At 36.3% G+C, this 23,641-nt stretch overlaps 1 protein-coding gene across 5 annotated transcripts in view; it reads right to left on the bottom strand.

The window, feature by feature from the left end:
* Positions 1–962: 962 nt before the first annotated feature.
* Positions 963–23,641, bottom strand: part of uckl1b (uridine-cytidine kinase 1-like 1b) — a 45,308-nt gene continuing 22,629 nt past the window's right edge. For 3 of the 5 annotated variants that reach the window (XM_017683338.2, XM_017683336.2, XM_017683337.2), the window contains exons 4-15: positions 18,496–18,666; positions 18,025–18,096; positions 17,708–17,897; positions 16,948–17,009; positions 12,357–12,376; positions 9,972–10,070; positions 7,591–7,684; positions 7,072–7,134; positions 6,827–6,949; positions 5,692–5,799; positions 4,876–5,032; positions 3,030–3,166 (exon numbers count right to left, since the gene is read on the bottom strand). In XM_017683338.2, the coding sequence (XP_017538827.2) occupies positions 3,087–3,166; positions 4,876–5,032; positions 5,692–5,799; positions 6,827–6,949; positions 7,072–7,134; positions 7,591–7,684; positions 9,972–10,070; positions 12,357–12,376; positions 16,948–17,009; positions 17,708–17,897; positions 18,025–18,096; positions 18,496–18,666 (1,239 nt within the window). In that variant the 3' untranslated portion in view covers positions 3,030–3,086. Of the gene's footprint in view, positions 3,167–4,875; positions 5,033–5,691; positions 5,800–6,826; positions 6,950–7,071; positions 7,135–7,590; positions 7,685–9,971; positions 10,071–12,356; positions 12,377–15,791; positions 15,809–16,947; positions 17,010–17,707; positions 17,898–18,024; positions 18,097–18,495; positions 18,667–23,641 lie in introns of all 5 variants that reach the window. The other 2 variants (XM_017683334.2, XM_017683335.2) reach the window with 2 other exon arrangements.

Raw genomic sequence — 23,641 nt, 5'->3', positions numbered from 1 at the left:
AGAATGCGCCTCATTCATGGCAACATTTTCATACTTGAAAGCTTTGAATGTTTGCTCTGAAAAAAAGTGAGATGGAGAAAATCCCACCTTTGAGGGACTTTGAGAGCGTTTTGACCAGGAACTTCATGCATGCAGGAGAAAGTGATCTGTCTGATTCGTGGCACCACATTCATAAATTTCAAATTCTAAAGGAGGAAAAAAGAAATTTAAGTTTAGATGTATTATTGCATCTTCCACATATGTCTTTGTTGATTTCTACCAGGCTTTGCCCAACTCAATTTTCTGGCAAATTTACTACTTTTGCCATGCAGGAGAGATGCTTCCACTTTCATTTCGCTACCCTCTTTTCAGCGCCTTTAGTTACAGAACATAATTGTACTATATTATGTTGGAGTTACTTGTATTTTTATGCTTACAAGTTATAAATAGGTAAATATATGTACCTTTACAACTTTTTTGAGGGCACATTACATTGTACCATTACGGTACCCCTTCTCACATCATACTAAACACACACCCTCAGCTGATCTTTTGTGATAAAAATGACATTTTTTAGATGCATGATCACATTCAGGTTTTGGTTAGTGTAGAGTGAGTTTAATTATGGAAACTGATGAAAGATAGCAAGGTTAGTTTCCATGTGAAGAGGACAACCACAGTATCCTTCCTGTGTATTTGAACCATGAATGACTTGACGCACTATCCACTGCATTATGTATTTTTAAAACAAAGATAGGTGAGAAATACGTCATGTGCCATGACTACGACAAAAACGTGTACATCGGTGTGGCACTTTTACACCCAAAGGTGAAAACCAGATTTTTTATATTAGTAGGTATGTGGTGTCCAGTGCTTATGTTTGAATGTTTTGTTCATTTGGTTAAGTTTAATCTTGATTCTAGCAGGTCTGAGTGAAAATAAAGATAAAACTCATCATAGAAAGAAGCAGCAGACAACAGCAGTGTTTTTAAATATTGCACTTTTAAATGAAAAGCCCATTCAAACAGGAAAAATGTATCTATCTCAGTTTTCAACAGCAGTTTAAATACATTCAGTACACATCAGTTTGGATACATTGAAGAAAGACCTTTGTATAAATATCTTCAAAAACTGTGAACAGGTCAGTCTAAATTGCTACAGTGATGAAGTAATTTGTACAGAATCTGTTTTTATTTTGTGTTGACAGAGAAACACAAACTGAAATGGCCTAAAGGACATTCTGTGTGTCCTTAGTTTCTTCATGAGCTCTACAGTAGCTCGGGTGATTATCATCACTTTTGGTTCTATGATCAGTGCTGTACGGAGCAAATGTACATCCGTTTCTGACATGGAAAACTGCCATTTCACCAAAAACGTCAGCTCAGTACTATTATGTAACAAACAATAAAAGAAAGCAAACCACTAAATCACTAAGATATTTGCAAATGTCGTTGTATTACTCATTACTCTAAAGCTCTACTAGGTAAGACAACGCACAAACATGAGTTTGCAACACATTCAGCGTAGAGTGCTAGTTGACTTCTAGGTTAAATTTTAGAGCAAACTTGAAATTAACCCAGTCTATCGTAGCTTGTTGACACGCAAATGCTATTCAAACCCATTGTGCCATATATGGAAAAGGCAGCAGTGCACACACCATATGACGTTTGCGATGCCATCCGGTTAACTTTGGTTGGAGTGAAAAATGTGTGGCGGTTGGTGGGCAACACTGGATCATATACATCTTTTAATTATAGTGTTACAGGTTACTCACTTTCAACCCACAATGACTAATTGTAGGCAAAACAGGGACACACTCACAATTTGGACACATTTTGGATCTCTATAGATATTTCACATAGCTGTTCTTGTAGAATTCAAATATTGTTTTAGACATGACATTGCCATGGAAGATCAAATAGATCAAACTAAGTTTTGACAGATTTGCTTTGAAAACCATTAAGGAAATCAAGCAAAACATTATGAAAAGACCATATATATATTCTATGAACAGTCTCATCTGACTTATCTGGAGTGTTGAGTAACTAATATCAATGATTGACATTTTAATTCCAGATCTATACTAAAGGTATGTTTCACATGAGATTACACAGGAGTATAAAAACTTAATTTCTATATTTTCTGACCCAACAAAACTGATTAAATTATAATTTTTTATCGCAGGCAAATTTCACATCCTCAGCTTTACTTTTCCATGTAAAAATCATCTTCCACACTTTCCTGACCTGCATAAGAACCCTACACAAAGTTCTCACAGCAGCATAAAATGAAAACGTTCCATTTTCTGCACTATGAGGCCAGGCTATCAGTGGATTTGCATCTAAGGTTGATTGGTAGACGCAGATAAAGCACTGAAGCAGTTGCCTGTTTTGTAGGCAACATGTGTGCTTCATTGTTCTGAAATGATCACCATCACTTAAGTGTTAAGAATCGTGGTTTGGTCAGCAGCTCTTTGCAGGTAATGCAGGGGGGAAACCAAGGAGTTAAACAAACGACGCCCACACATATTTTCCGACGAAGTGGTCCTTCAAAGAATGCACTTTCTATGTGCAGAAAGGCAAAGCTCTACGTCTGACTTGTTTCACATACACTTACAGAAAAGCTGATTTCTGTAAAAACAAAACAAAAACATCTGCAGTATAAAAGTGACGCAGTATCTACCAAAATGCACAATTCACATTCAGTTGTGTCATTGACAAGATAAACTACACACTAAATCAGCTAAAAAAAGTCTTCAGTGGTTGCAAACACTTAAGGCACATTATTTAGATAAATACAACTGAAACAGCACAGAAAACGGCAGTATTTACAACACAAAAACTTCTAAAGTAAACTTAATAAAATATGACATTTTCATAAATGTATTTTTTCAGACAACAATATGAAAAACATCTGAGTTCATCTGGGTCACATCTCCATATTATGATATTCAGACCCATTAGGCCTTTAGTGCATTTGAGAGAGCTCCAGTCTAGTCCACAGTGGTCAGGAGTTCAGCAGCAGGATCAGGGTCGCTGATGTGGGCTTGAGGGCTAAGCAGGAGCTTTGGCCTGACATGATCAGAATTCACGATTAAAATGAGCAGCTCAGTAGCTGGGCTCATCCATGTCTTCATCACTCCAGTCGGGCGGTGCATCCGTGCCGAAGTACCTATCCCCGAAATTTCCTTCAGAGAGAGGACATACACATTCATCAGGTTTTATTTAGCAAAATGTCAGTGCTTAGAACATCAAAGTCAAGCAACGTAGCTTCATCTAGCAGCCTCTGTTCAGAAAAACTTTGAACTGCAAATAAAAATGCTTTTACAATTTTTTGTTATTCTAGGTAACAGCTATGCTATTTACAGCAATAAGACAAGTTTTGGCTTTTTATGCCAAAAACGAATTTTTTCTTTTTATACGAATTTCAGTGTTTGTTAACTTAGTCACAAGTACTTCTTGTTTTTCTGCCATTATGAATACATTTGTTTTAAAGCAGTTTTTTAAAACAGCTTTAAAAATGTTTCAAAACTTACTGTGCAGAAGTTATAGGCAACAGAGAAGATTAGACTTAAACAGCTGTTTATCTGGGAAGTCAGTATTTATTTGCTCAGAAAAACACAAATATAATAATAAATACAGATAACACTAACATATTACTTGGTGATTTTATGTATGGCAATGTGCATATTTAATCCAAACATCTTCTAATGGCAGCCTAGTATTATGTGTAGTTACCATTCTGTACCTGTCTAGTACATATTTCAGTATGTCAAGGAGAAATTCAAAGAGAAATCTGGAACTTTGCTCTTCAAACTAGCTCACAAAATATCAACTACTTTCTTTCAAAGTTAGAAATTCTTTTAACTGCATTTCTGTTTATTTATAATATCACATAAAAGGCACTTATTGTCGAGATCAATGGTTTTAAACAATGTGCTTAAGTGCCTTTTGCACATTAATATATATAACACTGAAGCTTGGAGCACCATCAATTCAAGCTTCCTCCTGCTGACCAAACAGTACCATAATACACAAATGTAAAATTCTATGGTCCATATGTATATGTCTGGTCTGGAATCAGAATGACTCTACATAACTGCATTCATTATAATGAAATGCAAAAACTGATTTCAGTTCTAAACTCTTAATCTAGTATTTATTATGGCTCAGGCCTTAGCACAAGGGTTTAGTGGCTCTTAGTATTTTGCTTCATGTTACAGGGTAGTAAGCTTCATTATAACAAAAGATATTCTTCTGTTTATCATTAACTGGATTTCCGTCCACATATTCTTATGTGTATTTGACATACACATTTAAAATGGCAAATACCAAATAAAACTGTTTTGCATAAAAGCCTGTACACATGGTTGAGGTGGAATCTTTTTTTTTGCTGACAAGAAAGAAATGAGATAAATATAGAAACACTGTTGCCAAATTAATAATGCAAATGCAAATAAAAATATCTTCTGACTAGTCAGCTGTTTTTGTTTTCAGTTGGGGGCAATGAAACATGGCAGAAGGCAGTAAGTGTCCGTTTGCCTTTACCTTCTCAAAGAAAAGGAAAAAAAAAACCACAATGGTAATATTCAGTCATTATTTGCTTGTATGTTTTGTCTCCATGCTATATGATGTAAAATGAAGCCATAAAATTACACAAAACAGCAATAATTAAACATAATTAACAACTGCTCAATGTTAAAGATTTATCTGTAAACTTGCTCCAGATTTCTTAGACACATTTTTATGAATGTGCCGTAGAGAGTTTTATTCTCTTGTACAAAGCGGACGGAAATGTAGCATTGTTTACATAATGTTTTGTGGCATTTTAGTTATTCTCTTGAATTTAACTTGACAGCAGGACAGAAACCTAGATATTGTATCCCCAGCTGCTTACCTATGCCTGGAATGATGTGGAAAAGGTCGTTGACTTTCTTGTCGACAGCGGTGGTGATGATTTTGACCTGAGGGAAGGCATAGGCTACTGAGTGCACCCCCATCTCAGCCATCAACAGAGACACAAGCAGGATCTTGTCCTCCTGTACATCATGGTCCTGTACACATAGACCCACCACACACAGGTTATCATATGTATTTCTGTTTAAAATACATATAAAATGCATTGGAGAACTTTTCTGTTCATGCTATAAAAGTGCTGTCACCTCATATTTCAAACAGCACATTACATCACCTTATATATTTCAGAGCATATACATGACTGAATAAGGCATGAATTTAGAAGAGGTTTTTGTCAAAGCTATCATGAAATACTGCACACGTTTACTGAATTCTGTATAAACATGCCAAATTATTACTATATTGCATCGCAATCGGTCTGTACTGTTAACAAACTACATTGCTGGAAGAATCCTACACTGATTTATCATGACAGTTTAAAATAAAATTATTCATTAAACACTGGTGTATTTTATTATACTGTGCTTTGATCTTTTATGAGAGGAAAAATATTTTTGAGGTCTTAACATGTCTAACAACAGCCCTTCACTATGATAAAATCATGTGATCAGCTAATGGAACTTAACGGCAATAGAGTGCATGCATTTACAATAGTATTGTCAATAGAATTGTGTGTAGATAGCAGTTTAATGTAACTAATCAACAGCTGTCTATAGGCTAGAAGCACTGAGCTCATCGGCCTTCATATTTAGTTAGACTCTTTATCTGTGTTATAGATCACTGTATACTGCCTCACCAGTAACACTCGCACTGCCATCATGGCAGCGGCTCCAGTGGACACTGTGCAGTCCATCAATATCACATGGTCCTCACTGATGTCTTTGGGCAGACGCAAGTAGTGTAGCTGTACACACAGGAAAACATCATAATTAAAAGAGTCTCCATATATGCCCACCACAACGTGAATTTGTAAAACAACCACGCAATACCATATAATACCACATAAGCATAATACCACACAAGCAAAGCTGTCTTTACTTAGACTGAGTGACTACAGCGCAAAATGAATAACTCACGACAGACAATTCTTAATATCACTGTCATATCAAAACTTGGAAACTCTGAAATAAGCACTACCAAAAGTACATTAAAGAATTTAATGCAATTATATTCCAAGTCATTTTGCACCATTATGTTTGGTTTATTTATCAAGAAATGCAAATGCATCACTTGTGAGCTGTGATTTGAACTGTGACTGCATTTACCACATAAAAATGAGAGTAAAACATTTTTGTTACTTGCAAATGTCTTAAAAAAAAGTTTGGTAACACTTCACTTAAACCCTTTGACATGACATTGATTTAACCATGCCATAAACATGTCAAGGCATATATCCTATTTTGTTCAGTAATATAACTGAATGTCATGTTCAGATGCCATCATGTTTGATGTCAAGACAGCTTATGTCCCAAGCTAATTTGTATTCCAGTTAGAGTACTTTCATTGAACATCATAACAATACAATAACATTTAAAATTATGGCATCTTTTATAAAGACAGGTAATGGTAACATGACACTGTTATATCACTGGACATAATCTGTTATGACAACTCATGATCAGTTACCCTTTGCATTTTGTCAAACTTTCATGATGAATGAACCAACAAAAATGGCACAAAATCTTCTCCTGTAAAGTTACCATTTTGATGTATGAGATTTTGTTCCAACAGCATCATCATAACATTATATTTGTTGTGACATTTTCATGGCATGGTTATGTCAATGTTATGTAACAAGGCAAGGTGTTACTTAGTGTTCTGTGAAAAATTACTAAAAAGGTAGTGGTACCACATACAAATAAGTAAAGAAACTCAATGTCTATAGCTAGGTCTTTTTCCTAATAAGGTGAAGATATAGAAAGGGGCGGTACCTCGGGCTCTCCTGTGTCCTGATTGGTCTGGATGAGGATCTTGCCGATGCGGACGTCTTTGCAGACGGCGCGAAGCGCGGGCTCCATGGTTTCGCCTGCCCGGAGGATGGACACACCCGTGATCTGCTCAACCACCAGCACAAAAACACTGTGTAACTGTCGCCATTAACCACAGCAAAGAGCGTCAGCAGCACTAGAATTTGATTCAGGAACAAAGTCTGATCCAAACAGAGAGCACTACTCACCCTTTTGCCATGAAAAGTCCTTCCTTCATAGTCTTGACCTTGAGGGGTCTGGACAACGTGGACCTAACAGGGAGAAGATGACTCATTCGTTATTTACTGCACAGCATCTGTCCACTGGCAGAGAGCTTAAGAAAGAAGCTGCTTCACTGCTAATGCTGTATAAACAGCAAAATCAAAGGCTGAGTACAGTCAGCACAAGGAGCTGCTGCGCTTCAACATCGTCTTTTAAGTGTAAAGGTCATCCTGTGACGCCTGGTAGTGTATGCTGCAAACTTGTGTGTCTTGTGACACCTGGCAGTGCGTGTTCCAAAGATGTCTGAGTGCATCTCATGCTACTTCTGGTTGTCAGAGTTTTTCCACTGCGGTGGACAAGCAACCATAGTTTCCATACACAAGCCTGTCTCAAAACCATACCTATACACAGCACTGATTAAATTTTGATATAACTTGGTCTCTTTCTCTGTTTCCATGTCTCAGTTAGTATCTCTCTCTCACTTTCTCTCTCTCTCTCTTTCTCACCTGAGATGGGAGGAAGGAAAGAGCTCTTTCGATGAGGAGTCTCATCAGCCGTTTGGAGTAGAAGATGAACTCGTCTCTACTTGTATCTTTATTCCTGAAACACAGTCATTGCACAACGTTACCTACAGAACATAGGACATCCAAAATAAAGTTCCACAGCTGCTGTAACGCAATGCCATGAACACTGTTAGCAGAATATTTTGCGTCACAGTTTAATAGTGAACAGTAAGCTGAATGAATGAAACAATGGAAGGTGTTAAAACTACAGAACAAAGCTTAAACAGATGTTCATGCAGGAAAAGTGTCAGTAATCCACTAGCATTCAAAACTCCAAAAAATATTGTCATATTAATAATTGCTGTTATTTCATTCAATACTATCTTTTACAGTGTAAACTGCTTGCTCCCACATTGACAGGATAGCTACAGCTATCCTACCCATACATGGGACTGTCTGTCTAAAGAAACAGCCGAATTGATTTAACGTTAAATTCAGAGTATACAGCTGTGGTCCACAACTATGTGATGAACAACTATGCATTTTGGTGCCCTTGGCATACAGTCATATGCAAAAGTTTGAGTATCCCCGGTCAAATTGTATGTTTTGTTCATTTTCCAAGCAAAAAAAAGATTAACACATCTTCTACAGGAACAACCTTAAATATGTATAATAAATATAATAATAAATGTATAATAAATAATGAATATGTAATAAATAATTTTAGTTCACAGTTTGTATTTATTTGAGTTTCACATATTGTAAAAAAAATAAAATATAGAATATAAGATGTCTCAGTGCATCTCATGCTCCATCTTTATTATAAGCTAGAAATCAGTTCCATTATCCTAGTTAGTAATACTACCCTTAATACTCATGGCAGACCACTACAAACATTTAAAATGTAATGTAAGATTCAATCAGGCTATTAAAGACAATGTCAATAAATCATAAAATGCATTTTGCCCAGCAGATGAGGTTGAGGTTGTGGTCATACAGACCACTAATATATGACACAGCCCTTAAGAAGTGGACAAATAAATTCTCCTTTACGAGTTACTTAAATGCATTGCCTGGCTGTACTGACCAACAGATTTAATCTGTGCATGTATTTATATTTACTATACAACTCTATAGAGTATCCATGTGATCTTAATGAATCAGTAGAAACACTTTGAATTATTTTAATTTACATATCTTCACACAGTCCCACATTGCCATCTTACCACTAAGTAACAAATTAATTATTGTCAGTAATCTTAAATATTATATGCAAACAAATTAATTTTTCTGTGTTGATGTATCTCATTTAAACAACGAATCAAACCACCATCTGGATTTCAATAACATAAAAGGAACTTTACAAATGCCTTCCTGAAAAAAACTGAGGCCTATTTTTTGGGAAGGTGAAGAAAGCTGCTTTGCCCTGATGCCTTCAAAAACATACATGATCACTTGCCAACAACTTTTAGGATTTTCTCAGCAGTAAATTACAATTAATGTTGAATAAAAGCAATATTTACCAGCTTTTGAACTTGGTTGCTCTGAAGGGTCATTAACTCTTCATAAGTGTCTTCATATTTATATTTATTTTATGCAATGGAACACATCATATTTATGGATAATGAAGTTATTGCGATGGAGGACAAAACTCTAGGACACAGAAATGATATTTTTCTTGAAATTATTGTTTATATAATGAAAATGTTTTGTGTTAAAGTGGAAACATGTAAATTTTGTTCAAAAATGTTTGAACTTTTAGGCCTGCACAGATGCAACCTTGGTATCACTGCAACCTGAAATGATCAAACCATTTATATTTAGGATGAAATTTGAATTAATGTACTTAAGCGTGAAAATGCCTAGTAGCAGTTTTTTGTCTTTTATACACATCACATTTTCATGGAATGACCCCTGCTATAGTGTAATTTTACAGAAAATATTGCTCATTGAAACAAGTAGAAAAATTCTTTGAAAAGTGGGGATTCTCCAGTTTCAATCAATACCACATTTGTGTTTGTAAGTGAAAAAGGAGATACTTTATTGATTTTTTTAAGTAAAAAAAACATATGTCTACTTTACTAATGCACTGGATGACTTTTCCTTAATAGTTTGCAATTGTGCTTGTATTTTCTTTAAACTGTAACAGGCTATTAAAGACAAAATCAATAAATGATTCATATTTTAAAACAAACTCAAAGCAGTCTGACAATCAAACATAGATGTAATTAGCGTTGTAGTTAGGCCTTGAATTGTCAGCTCCTCAAACAACGAAAAAAAGGCATCATCCAAAACAAATAAAGGTGTCCAAATCAGATCTTACTGTCTGACTTCTATCCGATCAATGTTGAGTGTGTGTTTGTGTGTATTTATGTGTGTCTGACCTGATAATGGTGTGCATGCCGCGGACCTGCGGCGTATTCTCCAAAACGCTGAGCGTCGCAGGAAGGGGCTGAGCTTGATGGGCAGAGGCCAGTGCTGCCCTGTTACCATTACCACCAGAGAGAGACAGGAAGTGGTCAGCGCACTGTCACACTTAAAATTGTCCCACTTGTGCATGCAAATACAAAAATACACACAGTGACATGTCTACTTATGCACGCACACACACCCAAATGTTTGTCATTTAAAACTAGAGTTTAATTTCAGTCGTGATGAAAATATTCTCGCATATATACACACACACACACATGTACGTTACTTAAGGTTAAGGTTAATAGAAAGCATGTAGGAGGTTAATGAGCATGGGTAGCTGCGTGTATAAAGTACAACTAAAGCAGCAGTGAACCGAAGAACAGTCACTTAAAAGACAGACCTTTCTAAAAACATGCATCAACCAGCACATGAACGTGTTAACAACTACAAACAATTTTATGACAACTCTGTTTGTATAAGCAGTATGGTTGCTTTTAATTGCCTTTCTGCCACTCTTAACCGCAACTTGCCAACAAATTAAAGGGTCATCAAACACAAGACAAGATTTACAGCAGGTCAGTTTTTGAAGTGACTGCATTCAGATCACTGATAAACTATGTTCTAAGCAGGTCAGCTAAAAATGCTTTTTGTCAGAGTATACATGATATAAACTAAAACACTGATGTAAAAAAGTTATTTAAAAAGCTAATATAACTAGCACTGTGTATTAAACAAGGATTACAGTCTTTTTCAGAGTGCACCCTTCATTTCTACTCAAAAAGTTACTGATTTCTCAGCATCAAGAAAAAAAGTTGCTTTCATCTTTTCAAATAAATGTACATGGATATTTATCCACACCTTCAAACTTAAGTTATATAAGTTGGTCGCATTTTCTGCTTTCCACAATCCATGTAATCCCAAACACATTCAACGATGTTGATGTCTAGACTCTGAGGCAGCCTCCACTGTTCTGCGAACACCAGAAGCTGCATTGTTTCTTTTGCAAATGTTCTTAATTTTTGTCTGTTTTTTTTCTCAGTAACAGTTCCTTGACAGCTACACATCTTTTCAGAGCCATAGCGGTGAGTTGTCTTCTCTCAGTGAGAGGATGGACAGAAACACCTGTTTCTTTCTTTTTTTTTTTTAGATTCAAAGTAAGATTGACTTCTCTCTCTCAAAGACGAAAGCTTTAATTACTTCTTATCTGATAGTGACAGTTTTGTGGCCTATCAGTTATATTTCATTTTTGATAATTTTTTGGAACTCCAGTTTTGGGAACTCCTGTTATTTTCTTTTAACTTTCTTTTTCCTTATCTTATATCTAATCTCTTCAGAAATATCTCCTGAAAATAAACTTGACTAAAAATTTTACATTTTCAAAAAGTTGGGACACTATGCAAAATGTAAATGAAAATAAGATGAAATAATGTGCAAATCATTTAAACACTATATTTATTTGAAAACAGTACAAAGACAACACACAAAATTTTAAAACTGCGAAATGTTAATGTTTTTTGAAAAATATATGCCTATTTTGAAAATTGTTGGGATGGGGACATGTTTACCACTGTGTTGCATCACCTCTTCTTTTAACAATACTAGCATTTGGGAATTGAGGAGACACTGCTGTAGTTTTAAAAATAATGTTTCCCAATTCTTACTTGATATAGGATTTCAGCTGCTCAATAGTTCAGACCTGTATTTTCTGTCATATTTTTCATTTCATAAAGTGCCATATGTTTTAGTGGTGACAGGTCTGGACTGCAGGCAGGTCAGTTTAGCACCCTAACTTTTTTACTATAGAACCATGCTGTTGTAATATGTGCAGAACATGGTTTTTACATTGTCTTACTGAAATAAGCATGGCCTTTCCTGAAAAATGACATCTGAGTGGCAACATGTTGTCAAAATCTGTATATAAATCATTCAGCATTCATGGTGCCCTTATAAATGTACCAGCCAGCCATGACATGTACACTAATTCTTCACTCCATCTTAAATGAGCTCAGGCTTAGAGAAGCTGGCAGCATTTCTGTGTCCTGTTAATATATGATTTCTTCATTGCATGGTAAAGTTTAAAACTTACATTTATATATTTGGTAATGAACTGTGCTCATGAACAGAGGATTTGCACATGTTCCACCTTTTTTGGAAATGAGGTTGTAGATGAAGGGTAGCCTCTGACAGTGCAGTACTTTATATTGTGTGCTTATATCACTGTGTAACAACATGCACTCTGACTTGGCCACACCAAAATCCTTTCCATTTCTGGAAACTGAAACTGCTACAAGTATTGACCAATTAAAATGATAAAAAGCAAACAAAGACAAATAAAAATGACATGCAAATCTCACATATCCCAGCGCAGTTTCCTCTACAGGGAAGGGAACAAACAACGACAAAAACAGAGATGACAACAAGGAGAGAGGGAAAAGAAAAGATAGGGATCACACACTATTCATTATGTGACAGAGGGTATGAGGACTTTGCAAGAGGAGTAAGGAGTGTGACAGCTGCATAAGGGACTTCCACACTTATGCTCTGCAAGTATATTAAAGGAATACTACCAAACCTTTAAACCTAACCTTTCTATGCTGCATCTGTAGCACACAGTTGATTATCACAAACATCTCAGACAATCATTTTGATACGTTTCTTTACTCTAAATTAAAAATTAGAAAACCTGCTGACACAAAACAAAGTTAGAATAGAAGCCAATGGGGTTTCAGCACATGCCTTTTGGCTACCATTATAACACTTTTCACAGTAGTCGCAGTAGACCTGCCTTTTCCAGAGGTCCCTCCATTTTTGCATTATGCATTTTCTTTCTTCTAAAAAAATTGATGAAATATATTTCAGTGATTGACAAAAGCAGAAGCGGACTTAATTTTCGTCTTTGTAGTTGAACAAGCAAGATAAAATTTACAAAGCAGTTTTAACTGTGATTAAATTCTAATTTGTATTTTGGTAGTTGTATGTGATTTTTATTATATGAACAAAGCTGCAGTTGTACTCTCCATTTCATCCCGACACTGTCGTCTCATTTTTCTCAGTAGAAGGTTCTCAACGTTCTCTTTTCACCGCTCATGGCTTGTTAGCAGCTTAACACAGAATCACAACATTTCACAAACTGAAAGCCAATAGCCTCCTAGTTAACCTGATAACAGTTACAGGGAAATTGATTCATATACATTTCCTTTTCACCGGTGGAATGCCCACTAAGAAGATAAGTGTATCTCAAGTTGCTTTCAAAAAAGTACAGGAAAAGTCTTCAAAATAATTGTCTACAGTAATAAATCTTATGCAGCTACAAATGCAGCAGATAGAGATTAAGTTGAAAAATGTCAGAATATCCCATTAATTGTACTATAAGCTGCATGTAATTCATCAGTTGTCAAACTGTGTTCATTTGATTAAAAAGCGCTTCAATTTTAACAAAGTCAGCCTATTTTCCAAAGCTGAAACCTCTTGTACAATGTCAATATACTGACTTGATATTTTTGAACAGCTTTGGCATGTTATATGGAGTAAGCTCTGAAGGGGAAGGGGGGCAGGAGGGCTTTTTAAAAAATACGTGTGGGGCCTGCTGGAGCTGCCATTCTCTCATTCATTCTGTCTGTCACTGGCAACAGAACACACTGACGCAAAGGCCTGCTACATCCTGTGTCTTAAGAAAGAAAGAGCTATATTTCCTCTCTCTCTCTCTCTCTCTCTCTCTCTCTCATCTTACTAGCATATCTTGCCCAACGGAAAAACTAAAGTCTTTGTAGTAGACACTGGAAACATTTCTGCGGGCAAGACACTGTCTTTGACAATAGTGCGGAGACAAGCTAGAAAGTAAAAAAAAGGGAGCAAGAGAGACAGAGAAAGAATTAGAGAGTGAGAGAGAAAGAGAGAGAGAGGGAGAGGGAGAGGTCAAGAGTCGGAAGGCAGCTGCTTATTTTTAGACACAGAATGCAGGAGGAGTGTCTTTCAAAACAGTGAAGCGTGGAAAAGAGACACAACGTCTGCTTCATTCGCTTCTGGCTGCTGCACACACACCGGTCAGAAATAGTAAAAGCTGCACTTATTCAAAAATCACATTTGCACTACTTCTATAGACGAAGGGGGGCTGCCAGCCTATGAGAGAGTTAACAGTGGATTTAGTAAAGAAGACATTATTAGAAGAATATGCCTGTGTGGTATGGACAAAATACCATATTATGATTATACTTCTATATATTCTGACTGCAATATGCCTTACTTAACAATAGAACACATGTGGTAGTTTATCACCACAATATTTGACTGCATCACAGTTATGATGTTATTTGCAACATCATAAGACCTCAATATTCTACAGCTCTTATTTCTGCAAAATAAAGAAAAAAGTGAAGCAAAGAAGCTCCAAACATTGTATCAAGTGTGCTTTAATATTGGTAGTTCCTTTTACCAAAAAATGTAGTAGCCTTTTAGGTCATAAATATAGACATTACTGTTGCAATATCAGGTTAAGTTTAGCTTTTTTTTTATATTTGCCTTTATATTATATATTATTAACGGTTAGCTGCAGCATAAAGCGAGTCATTACTTTGTTAAGTAACAACTCGCTTTATGCTGCAGCTAACCATTAATAATTATTAATAAGAAAATGGATGTATTAGATAACTGCTGTAGGTTAGTGTTTGACCTACAGCCCATTTGGTTAGATTCTGAAGAATAGTGTGACAGAAGGCAGACATCAAATTCCAAACAAACTTGATGGCAGACAATAACGGTGGAATAACAGAAAAAAAATGGAATTAACTGGGAAACGGACCAAATACAATTCAGCAAACAAGATGGCCTGTGAAATGCTTTACAGACTTGCAGAAACAAAATGAGATTCAGGTTAAGCAGGCAAATATAAAAAAAGCTAAACTTAACCTGATATTAGTAAGTGGTATAATACGGTTATTGTGAAAAAAGTCACAAATATCACACTTTTCAACCAATCAGACTGTGCTGGCTGTTGTATAACTGTTGTATAAAATACATTAAAATACACTAATAAACTTATGTGACATGCTTAAAGACTGGCTACCTTGTTTGCTGTATACTTTGCTGAATAATAGGAATGACTTGATTCATCCTAACTTTCACAGAAACTCATCATAAACTTCTGAGGTTGGTCAGAATGCTCACAGCTTACAAAAATTTGTAAGCTAACTTGCATACTGCTGACTTCAAGTGGTATTAGCATTGCAAAGGCAAATACCACAATGAACATTAATTAACAACAACATAGCACAAGCAGGGAATGACACCCTGGCTGCCTGAAATCATCGTAAGGGAATCATATTCGACATTTTGTAAGCAAAATCCACTGTCTCGGGGCCATCTTTCAATGCATGTGCCTGACTACTAAAAACTGAAAAGATAAACTGCATGTAATTGCATCTGAGCGATCAGCATGAACAGACAGTGCCCTCTGTGGGTTCACTACTGTAGGTGCAGCAGTCTCAGAAGCAAGTGATGCTTTTGCAGCCACAGAGAGGGGATACACAATTACATGATGACAGAAATTGGCCCTTGGTGCTGGTCTAAAGTTAGGATTGCTTTCTGTATTTACAGTTAAAGCCACAAATTGTGATTTTAGGGAGAGTGCGTATCAACTTTCTTGCACATAAAAACTTAAACAAAAATTCACACTTATGAATGCTTTAAAGGGATTTGGAATAGGTGAGTGTGTAGCAGAGCAGCACTAAGGGGGCATCTCTGTCTGGAGGCTTTAACAGGCAGTGAGAGTGTGACGGGTGGAGCTACTCTACCTTACACTGAGCTCGCGCTGCATCCCGAGGGGCAGAGAGGGAGGGAGATAGACAGAAAAAAAGAGAAGAGTGAGGGAGAGAAAGGGAGAGGAGAGAGAGAAAGAGAGAATGAGAGAGAGAGAGAGAGAGAGAGAGAGAGAGAAAGGGGTGGGGGGGACAGTCCGAGTGCAGTGAGCAGGCAAGTCCAACAAACACAGTGTCACACAGGAAAATCCCACATGTCCTATTCATTAGTGCCTCCAGTACTAATTACCACACAGCAATCAAACACTACTAAGCATTCTCAGACATGTTCAACAGCTTGTCATTAATGGAGCTTTACCATAAGAATATATGGATGAATAAGTGCACTTTATTATGATGAATTGATGTAACTACCTACAGTCGTACACCAAAATTTGAATACTCCAACTGGTTAAATCACGTTTTGTTGATTTTCCAAGTGAAAATAAGTTAACGCATCCTCTACAGGGGACAAACTTAAACATGTCATTTTAAATGTAAATTTTAGTGAACAATTCCTGTTTATTTGCTGAATTTAACAGACTGAAAAAAATAAAACATACAATATAATGTGCATAGGCCACATTATGGTTTTTGAGCTAAAGTCAGCAAATAAACAGGAATGGTCATTAAAATGTACATAACTGTGTCCTCTGTATACGTTGTGTACTTATTTTCACAAAAGAAATCAACAGAACATACTTTCACTAGGGGTACTCAAACTTTTGCAAATGACTATATTTACCAACGTGTTTGAAGAAAAATACACCAGGAATATATCAGGAACCAATGAGAACTTAGAATTACAGTGACAGTGGCGCTGTTTCACTAGTTTTTTTAACAGTAGATATTATATCCAGTAGAGGGCGCAGTTAAACGATTTCCAAGGTTTATCATAGACAGGTAGTATTTTAATCTTAATGTTTAAATGTGAAATAAAAGTTTTAACATTTGAAATGATGTAAGTACTGTATGTAATTATTCTGTGAGGGGATTGTTAGTACAGCCAAACATCATGTGCAACTATGAATCAAAAATATGTGTGGAACACAATTAAGAAATACATGCTAAGCTTAGTGTACACAGTGGGGTAACAGCTGACTGTTTAAGCCTAAAGTTACTGCAGTAGTAACCTAAAGATAGTCTGGCTTACCTCTTCCAGCTGACTGTGCACATGCTGAACAATTAGGTCTATAGCAACCATGTTTCCACCACCTACCAACAGACAAGACATAATTATCAGTTTCTGAGTGTGTGTTTCATAGGGCAGGATGATAAAATCCTTATATTGCTACACATAGAGCTATGCCTTGTAATTTGGTAAAAATTAGCCTGCATTATTTTAATCAAAACAATTTACTGTTGTAGGATTATGTGATCCTGACACATCAAAATAATCATTTGAACACTCGTCTAGAACATAGCAAAAAAATAACAGTTGGTCAGATGTCTTATTTGCATATTGCATATTTGCATATTGCATATTTGCACACAATAGGAGTATTCAAAAAAACAATATCAGCCAAAACATAGAAAACTCTGATTGTTTTGCAAGATATGGAAGGTTGGCCTTAGGGGTAGAGCAGGTGTGTCCAATCTTGACCTGAAAAGGGCTGGTGTGTTTGCAGGTTTTCATTCCAAACAAGAAAAGCACACCTGATTCCATTCTTTCAATCAGCCAATCTCAGACTTTAAACAACTGATCACGTGTGGTCTGCTTTATTTCAAAGAAAACCTGCAGCCACACCGCCCTTTTGTGGATAAGACTGGACACTCCTGAGGTAGAATTTTAGTACTAGTAGCTTGCTATACATTAAATGTATATGAAATCCAACAAACTCTTCCTGGACTTTATCATTATCATTCCTATGTAGTCTTCATCAGATCAGGCTTGTGTAAGTGAGATCACTCACCACGTGGCACAACGATGTCTGCTAGCCTCATGGTGGGCTCTATGTACTGTTCGAAGGCAGGCTTTACAAACTTGTTGTACTGTTTGATAACTCCCTCAATGTCTCGCCCTCGCTCCGTAATGTCCCTCCTCAGTCTCCGTACCAGTCGGATATCAGAGTCAGTATCCACAAAGATCTTCATGTCCAGCAGCTGAATTATTCAAAATGGCCATTGCATAAAAGGTTTTTTTGTAATTGTATTGTATTGTAATGATAACAAAATACTCACAACATAGTCAACAACAAACAGCAAATATGTATTATGGTGGATCTTATACCTTTAACAGCTCCTTGTCTGCAAAGGACATGATTCCTTCAAATATAATGACACTGGCACCATAAACGGTTTTCTGAGGAAAAAAATAAGAGAAAATCACAGATTAGTGTGTCATTTCCCTAAAACACACAAGAACACAAAGTACAGTGTGTCAGTGCTTGAAGACAGATTAAACCATTTGACAGATTAAACCATTATGACAGATTACAAATCATACTCTTTAAACAAGCTGACTTTATTGCTTGCAGGTGAGGTACTTCTACATTTTCACTGAATGATGCAATGGCAACCACTGCTCTTATATTGTGTCTGACTCTATCAGCAAAAAAAAAAAACAAAAAAAAAAAACAATTATTGTAAAAAAGAACATTTGGCTAAATGGTGTACTCAAAGATATGCAGCATGACTACTTGGTTTGCAGCTATGAAAGACATGCTTTGAGTAAGAGAAGTGAGTATATGCTTGTAGTCACCCATTCTTTCTGCCGCCCATGCGTGGTGAAGTCATACACTGGTATCTTCACACTTTTGCCCTGTTTGAGTTTACGGAGGGTGTGCACAAGTAAGGCGAAGTCAAATGCATCTGGGTGGTCGAAGTTGTAGTCATTACTTGCAGCTAGCAACTGCTCCTCTTCTGATAGGACCTAATCAGAACAGAATAAAGTCAGATCAGAACAGAACTATAGTCAATGACTTGCTATGATCAATCTGTCAAAGTGTACTACAACACCACTTCTTCATTCAGAAACGGGAAATCAGTAAGTATCAATGCCCTTTAACCGCTTGACAGTTTAACTACACAGTCTATTCTTGGCGCCAGGCTGTAGGCTTGTTTTGGTGGACTGCTATATGTACGTCTGTAAATGCTTAGCATTCTCCACATAGAAGTTACATAACTAACACGCTACGGCCGTCAAAATAAACCTTACACCATATATACAACTCCAAAGCAGTAGCTTACAGCTCTGAACAAAACTGTTAGTGTTTTAGCCCTAGAATTGAAAAGGTTATGGACAAAATGCAAATTTAGATTATAACTGCAACTTTACAGCCTTAAATAAATAATTAGTTAATGATTTAATTGCACACAAACAAAATAAATTACATAAACACAACTGTTTTCTAGAGTTTTACTTGTTTTACAACTCAGCCGATCAATAACATAACCCACTACTGTTTATTAAGAGAATGTGCGGGCATTCTATTCTTTTTGGCAGCAGTCCACCTTGCCAAAATAACAAGCCTATGCTGTACAGATAAACTTTAAAAACCTCTTCTTTTTTTTTTTGTAAATGCTTTGTATCCATTATTTTTTGGTGAAATGCTTCTAGTATGATACACATAGAATGGACAAGCACAGAACAATAACTAACTGAAAAGAAACAAAAAAGGAAATACTTTTACAAGTGCAGCCACAAATAAGCAAGCCTATTCAATCAACAATAAACTCCTCTCTTAACCTTGGCTATATTCCAAAAACCCTTAAACTAGCAGTAATTAGACCTCTTGATTAAGAAAGCTAACCTTGATTCCTGCAAACTATCAGATTACAGACCCATCTCAAATCCCCCTTTATGCCAAAGATCTTGGAAAATGCTGTTCCTATTTGCATAGGAATCATATACAAGAAAATTTCAGTCTGGTTTTAGGCCACATCCCAGTACAGAGACAGATATCAAGCAAATATAATAAGATAATCTATGAGCAGTAAACTGTGTGCAGAACACAAAACCATGATGATGACTCAGGATGAGAATTTTTACACTAGGTTTCCAGGCAAAGTGACATTGTACCAAACCTAGAAGTGGCTAGTATTCCATTTACTCAATCATATGTAAATTTTTGATGGATTTGTAATTTATTTTTTAATTCTAATACTTTTAATTTTATCCAGGTATTTTTGTGAGGAAAGTAATCTTTTTTTACTATTTTGATCAACATTTTGTTACCTTTTGTTATGTTGTAAATTATGTCATGTTGATCATACCTCTGATTTTCAAACTTCTGCATTTCAATCTAGTCCAAATTGATCTCATAAGAAATGAACCTAAGAAACTTCAGTTCCTATGCTTATAGATGCTGGCGTTCTTCTGTAGTTCTATAAGGACCGGATACTTTTGTTGGGTTTTGGGATAGGTAATATTGATCCTATTTGTATTAGTATTTCATTGCAGTCACAATACAGGCCCTTGAGTATGTGTTGAGGATATTCTACCAACCTCTAACCAAACTTAAGTTAATATTACAAGCCAGTGGACACTTTTTAGTTTTCTTGCAGTTGAATATATCATGAATATAAATTTAATTTATATGCTGACACAACGTCACAACAAACTCAACTAAATAGTTTTAAATGATGTGTGAGAATTCTGAAGTACAGTGGGATACTTTGAGGGTTTGAGATGACATTTTAATGTTTGTTAAGTCCCTCTCTTCCAGAACGACACTCTAAAGCATGGAGTACGTGAATGATGATACTCCACCCCCCCCCCCCCACTTCCCCATGCACCCAGCTGCAGTTAGCTGCACTAAAATTAGTTGGCACATACACAGGGGCGAACACACTGTCCTTCTCTTTTTAAACTCTTCAAAACTGGAATCTAGCCCTATGCCCTCTAGTTTCTCTCTTTCTTTCTCTCTCTCTCTCTCTCTCTCTCACTCACACACACACACACACACACACACACACACTCTCTCTCATCAAGCATTGCCTTCTGAGGTTAAGGGAGCAGTCCTCAAGGACCCTTGGCAAATGTTGTTCTCTCTGTTCCTGCTCCCAGGTTAAATGAGTAGGGTAATGAAAGTGCAGCACTTGTATACTCAACTCATGTGTGCCTTGTGCTGAAATTAAAGGACCCTCTGCTTCAAAACACTTTATACTAGAACTTAACAACATTTGGAGTCAAAAATTTACCCAGATACACTATTCTTAAATAGAGCTGATTATCACTTTAGCAATGACAAGAGTGTGTAGAGGCAATAAACAGTTCAAAATATCATATCCAAGGTACACTGTGAAATTATATACAAACATTTGAACACTTGGAAACCTGGACACAATACATGTTTTTACATTCTCTACAGTGAACACGTTTAAATATAGTATTGTTTCTGCACATTAAAGAGCACAAATTCTATTCAATATACTATATTACTATATAGGGGGTTTCTGTACATTCTTACAGTCCTGTTGAAACTTTGTCTTTTCCGAAATTCTGTAAAGCTGCTTTGTGATAACATCCGTAGTAAAAAATCGCTATACAAATAAATTTGATTTGATTTGACTATATTCAACCCCATTTCCAAAAAGTTGGGTGGCTCTGCAAAGTGTAAATAAAAACAAAATGCAATTTTGTATAAATCATTTAATCCCTATATTTAATTGTAATACAGAAACAACATATCAAATGTTGAAACTGAGAAATTGTACCGTTTACTGAAAAATATATGCCCATTTTGAATTTGATGCCAACAATACATTCCAATAAAGTTGGGACAGGGACAACAAAAGGCTTGTAAAGTTGTGTAATGTGGAAAAAAGCACCTGGTGGTTAACAGGCAACAGGTCAGTAAACATGACTGGCTATAAAAAAGCATCCTAGAGAGACTGAGTCTTTCAAAAGTAAAGATGGAGGGGTTCACCACTCTGTGAAAAACTGCACGATCAAATAGTGCAAGAATTCAAGAATAACGTTTCTAAACATAAAATAGCAAAGAATTTTTGCATTTCATCACGTATTGTACATAATATTGTAAAAAGATTCAGAGGACCTAGAGAAATCTCTGTATGTAAGGAACAAAGCCAAAAACCAGTATTTGCCAGCCATGATCTTTGGGCCCTCAGGCAGAATTGCATTAAAAACAGGCATGATTCTCTACTGGAAAACTTTGCATGGGCTCAGGAACTCTTTTGAAAAACATTGTCTGTGAAAACAGTTTGCTACTGCATCCACAAATGCAAGTTAAATTTCTAAAACACAAAAAAGGAACTGTACATAAAAAGGATCCAGAAATGCTGCCACCTTCTCTGAACCCGAGCTCACTTAAAATTGTCTGTGGTGAAGCAGAAAAGTGTCCTGTGATCAGACAAATCAACATTTGAAATTCTTCTAGGAAATTATAGACACTGCATCCTCTGGGCTAAAGACCACTCAGCTTGTTATAAGTGCACAATTCAAAAGCCAGCATTCATGCTGGTATAGGGGTTCATTACTGCACATGGGTGACATTTGCACATTTGTGAGGGCATCATTCATGCTGAACGATATGTATGTGTTTTGGCAACATGTGCTGCCATCCAGATGACGTCTTTTTCAGTAAAGGCCTTGATTATTTCAGCAAGACAATGTCAAAGCACATTCTGCATGTATTACAACAGCATGGCTCTGTATTAAAAGTCCAGGTGCTAAACTAGCCTACCTGCAGTCTAGACCTGTCACTGCCTGATAACATTTGGTGCATTAAAAAGTGAAAAATATGACAAAGGAGACCCTGAACTGTTCAGCAGTTGGAATCCTGTATCAAACAAGAATAGGAAAACATACCACTTTCAAAACTACAGCAGTTCTCTTCATTTACCAAATGCTTACAGAGTGTTGTTAAAAAAAAAGAGTTGATGAAACACAGTGGTAAAAATGTCCCTGCCCCAACTTTTTTGGAACATGTTGCTGCCATCAAATTCGAAATGGGCATTTATTTTTCAAAAAACTATAACATTTCTCAGCTTCAACATTTGATATGTAGTTCATAGTATTTTCCTTTAAAAAAATGGTTTACATGATTTGCATATCATTGCATCCTATTTTTATTTACACTCTGCACAGTGTCCCAACGTTTTTGGAAATGGATTAGAAAAAAATTAAACATAAAATATCTAACTTCACCACAGGCTACATTTTATGTTTTTTCCCCTTCAATATGTTAAATTCGCCAAAAGAACAGTAATTATGCTTTGTAGTGTGCAGGTGTGTTCTCTGTAGAGACTGTGTACTTATTTTCACATGATCAGCAAATCATGTCATTTGAACAGCGTGCCCAAACTTTGCACATGATTGTATGTCCAAAAGTTTGCAGACACCTGCTTATACAACATAAGAATATAAAGGAAGCTACTGTAAGAGCTTACTCTTCTGGGAAAGCTTTACACTAGATGTTGGAACAGTGCTGTGAGAATTTGACTGCATTCAGCTACAAAAGCATTAGTGAGGTACTGATGTTGGATGATTAGTTATGGATCACAAATGCCACTTCATCCTAAAGATACACTATATTTCCAAAAGTACTCGCTCATCTGCTTTCACATGCATATAAACTTTATTGACATCCCATTCTTAATCCATAGGGTTTAAGGGTTTTAACCCTTTGCAGCTATAACAGCTTCAACTCTTCTGGAATGGTTTTCCACAAGGTTTAGTAGTGTGTTTATAGGAATTTTTGACCATTCTTCCAGAAGTGTATTTGTGAGGTCAGACACTGATGTTGGACAAGAAGGTCTGGCTTGCAGTCTTCACTCTAATTCATCCCAATAGTGTTCTATCGGGTTGAGGTCAGGACTCTGTGCAGGCCAGTCAAGTTCTTCCACATCAAACTTGCTCATCCATGTCTTTATGAACCTTGCTT

Source organism: Pygocentrus nattereri, chromosome 9, assembly GCF_015220715.1.
Source record: "Pygocentrus nattereri isolate fPygNat1 chromosome 9, fPygNat1.pri, whole genome shotgun sequence".
Lineage (NCBI taxonomy): Eukaryota > Metazoa > Chordata > Actinopteri > Characiformes > Serrasalmidae > Pygocentrus > Pygocentrus nattereri.
This window is presented reverse-complemented; position numbering and strand designations above follow the sequence as displayed.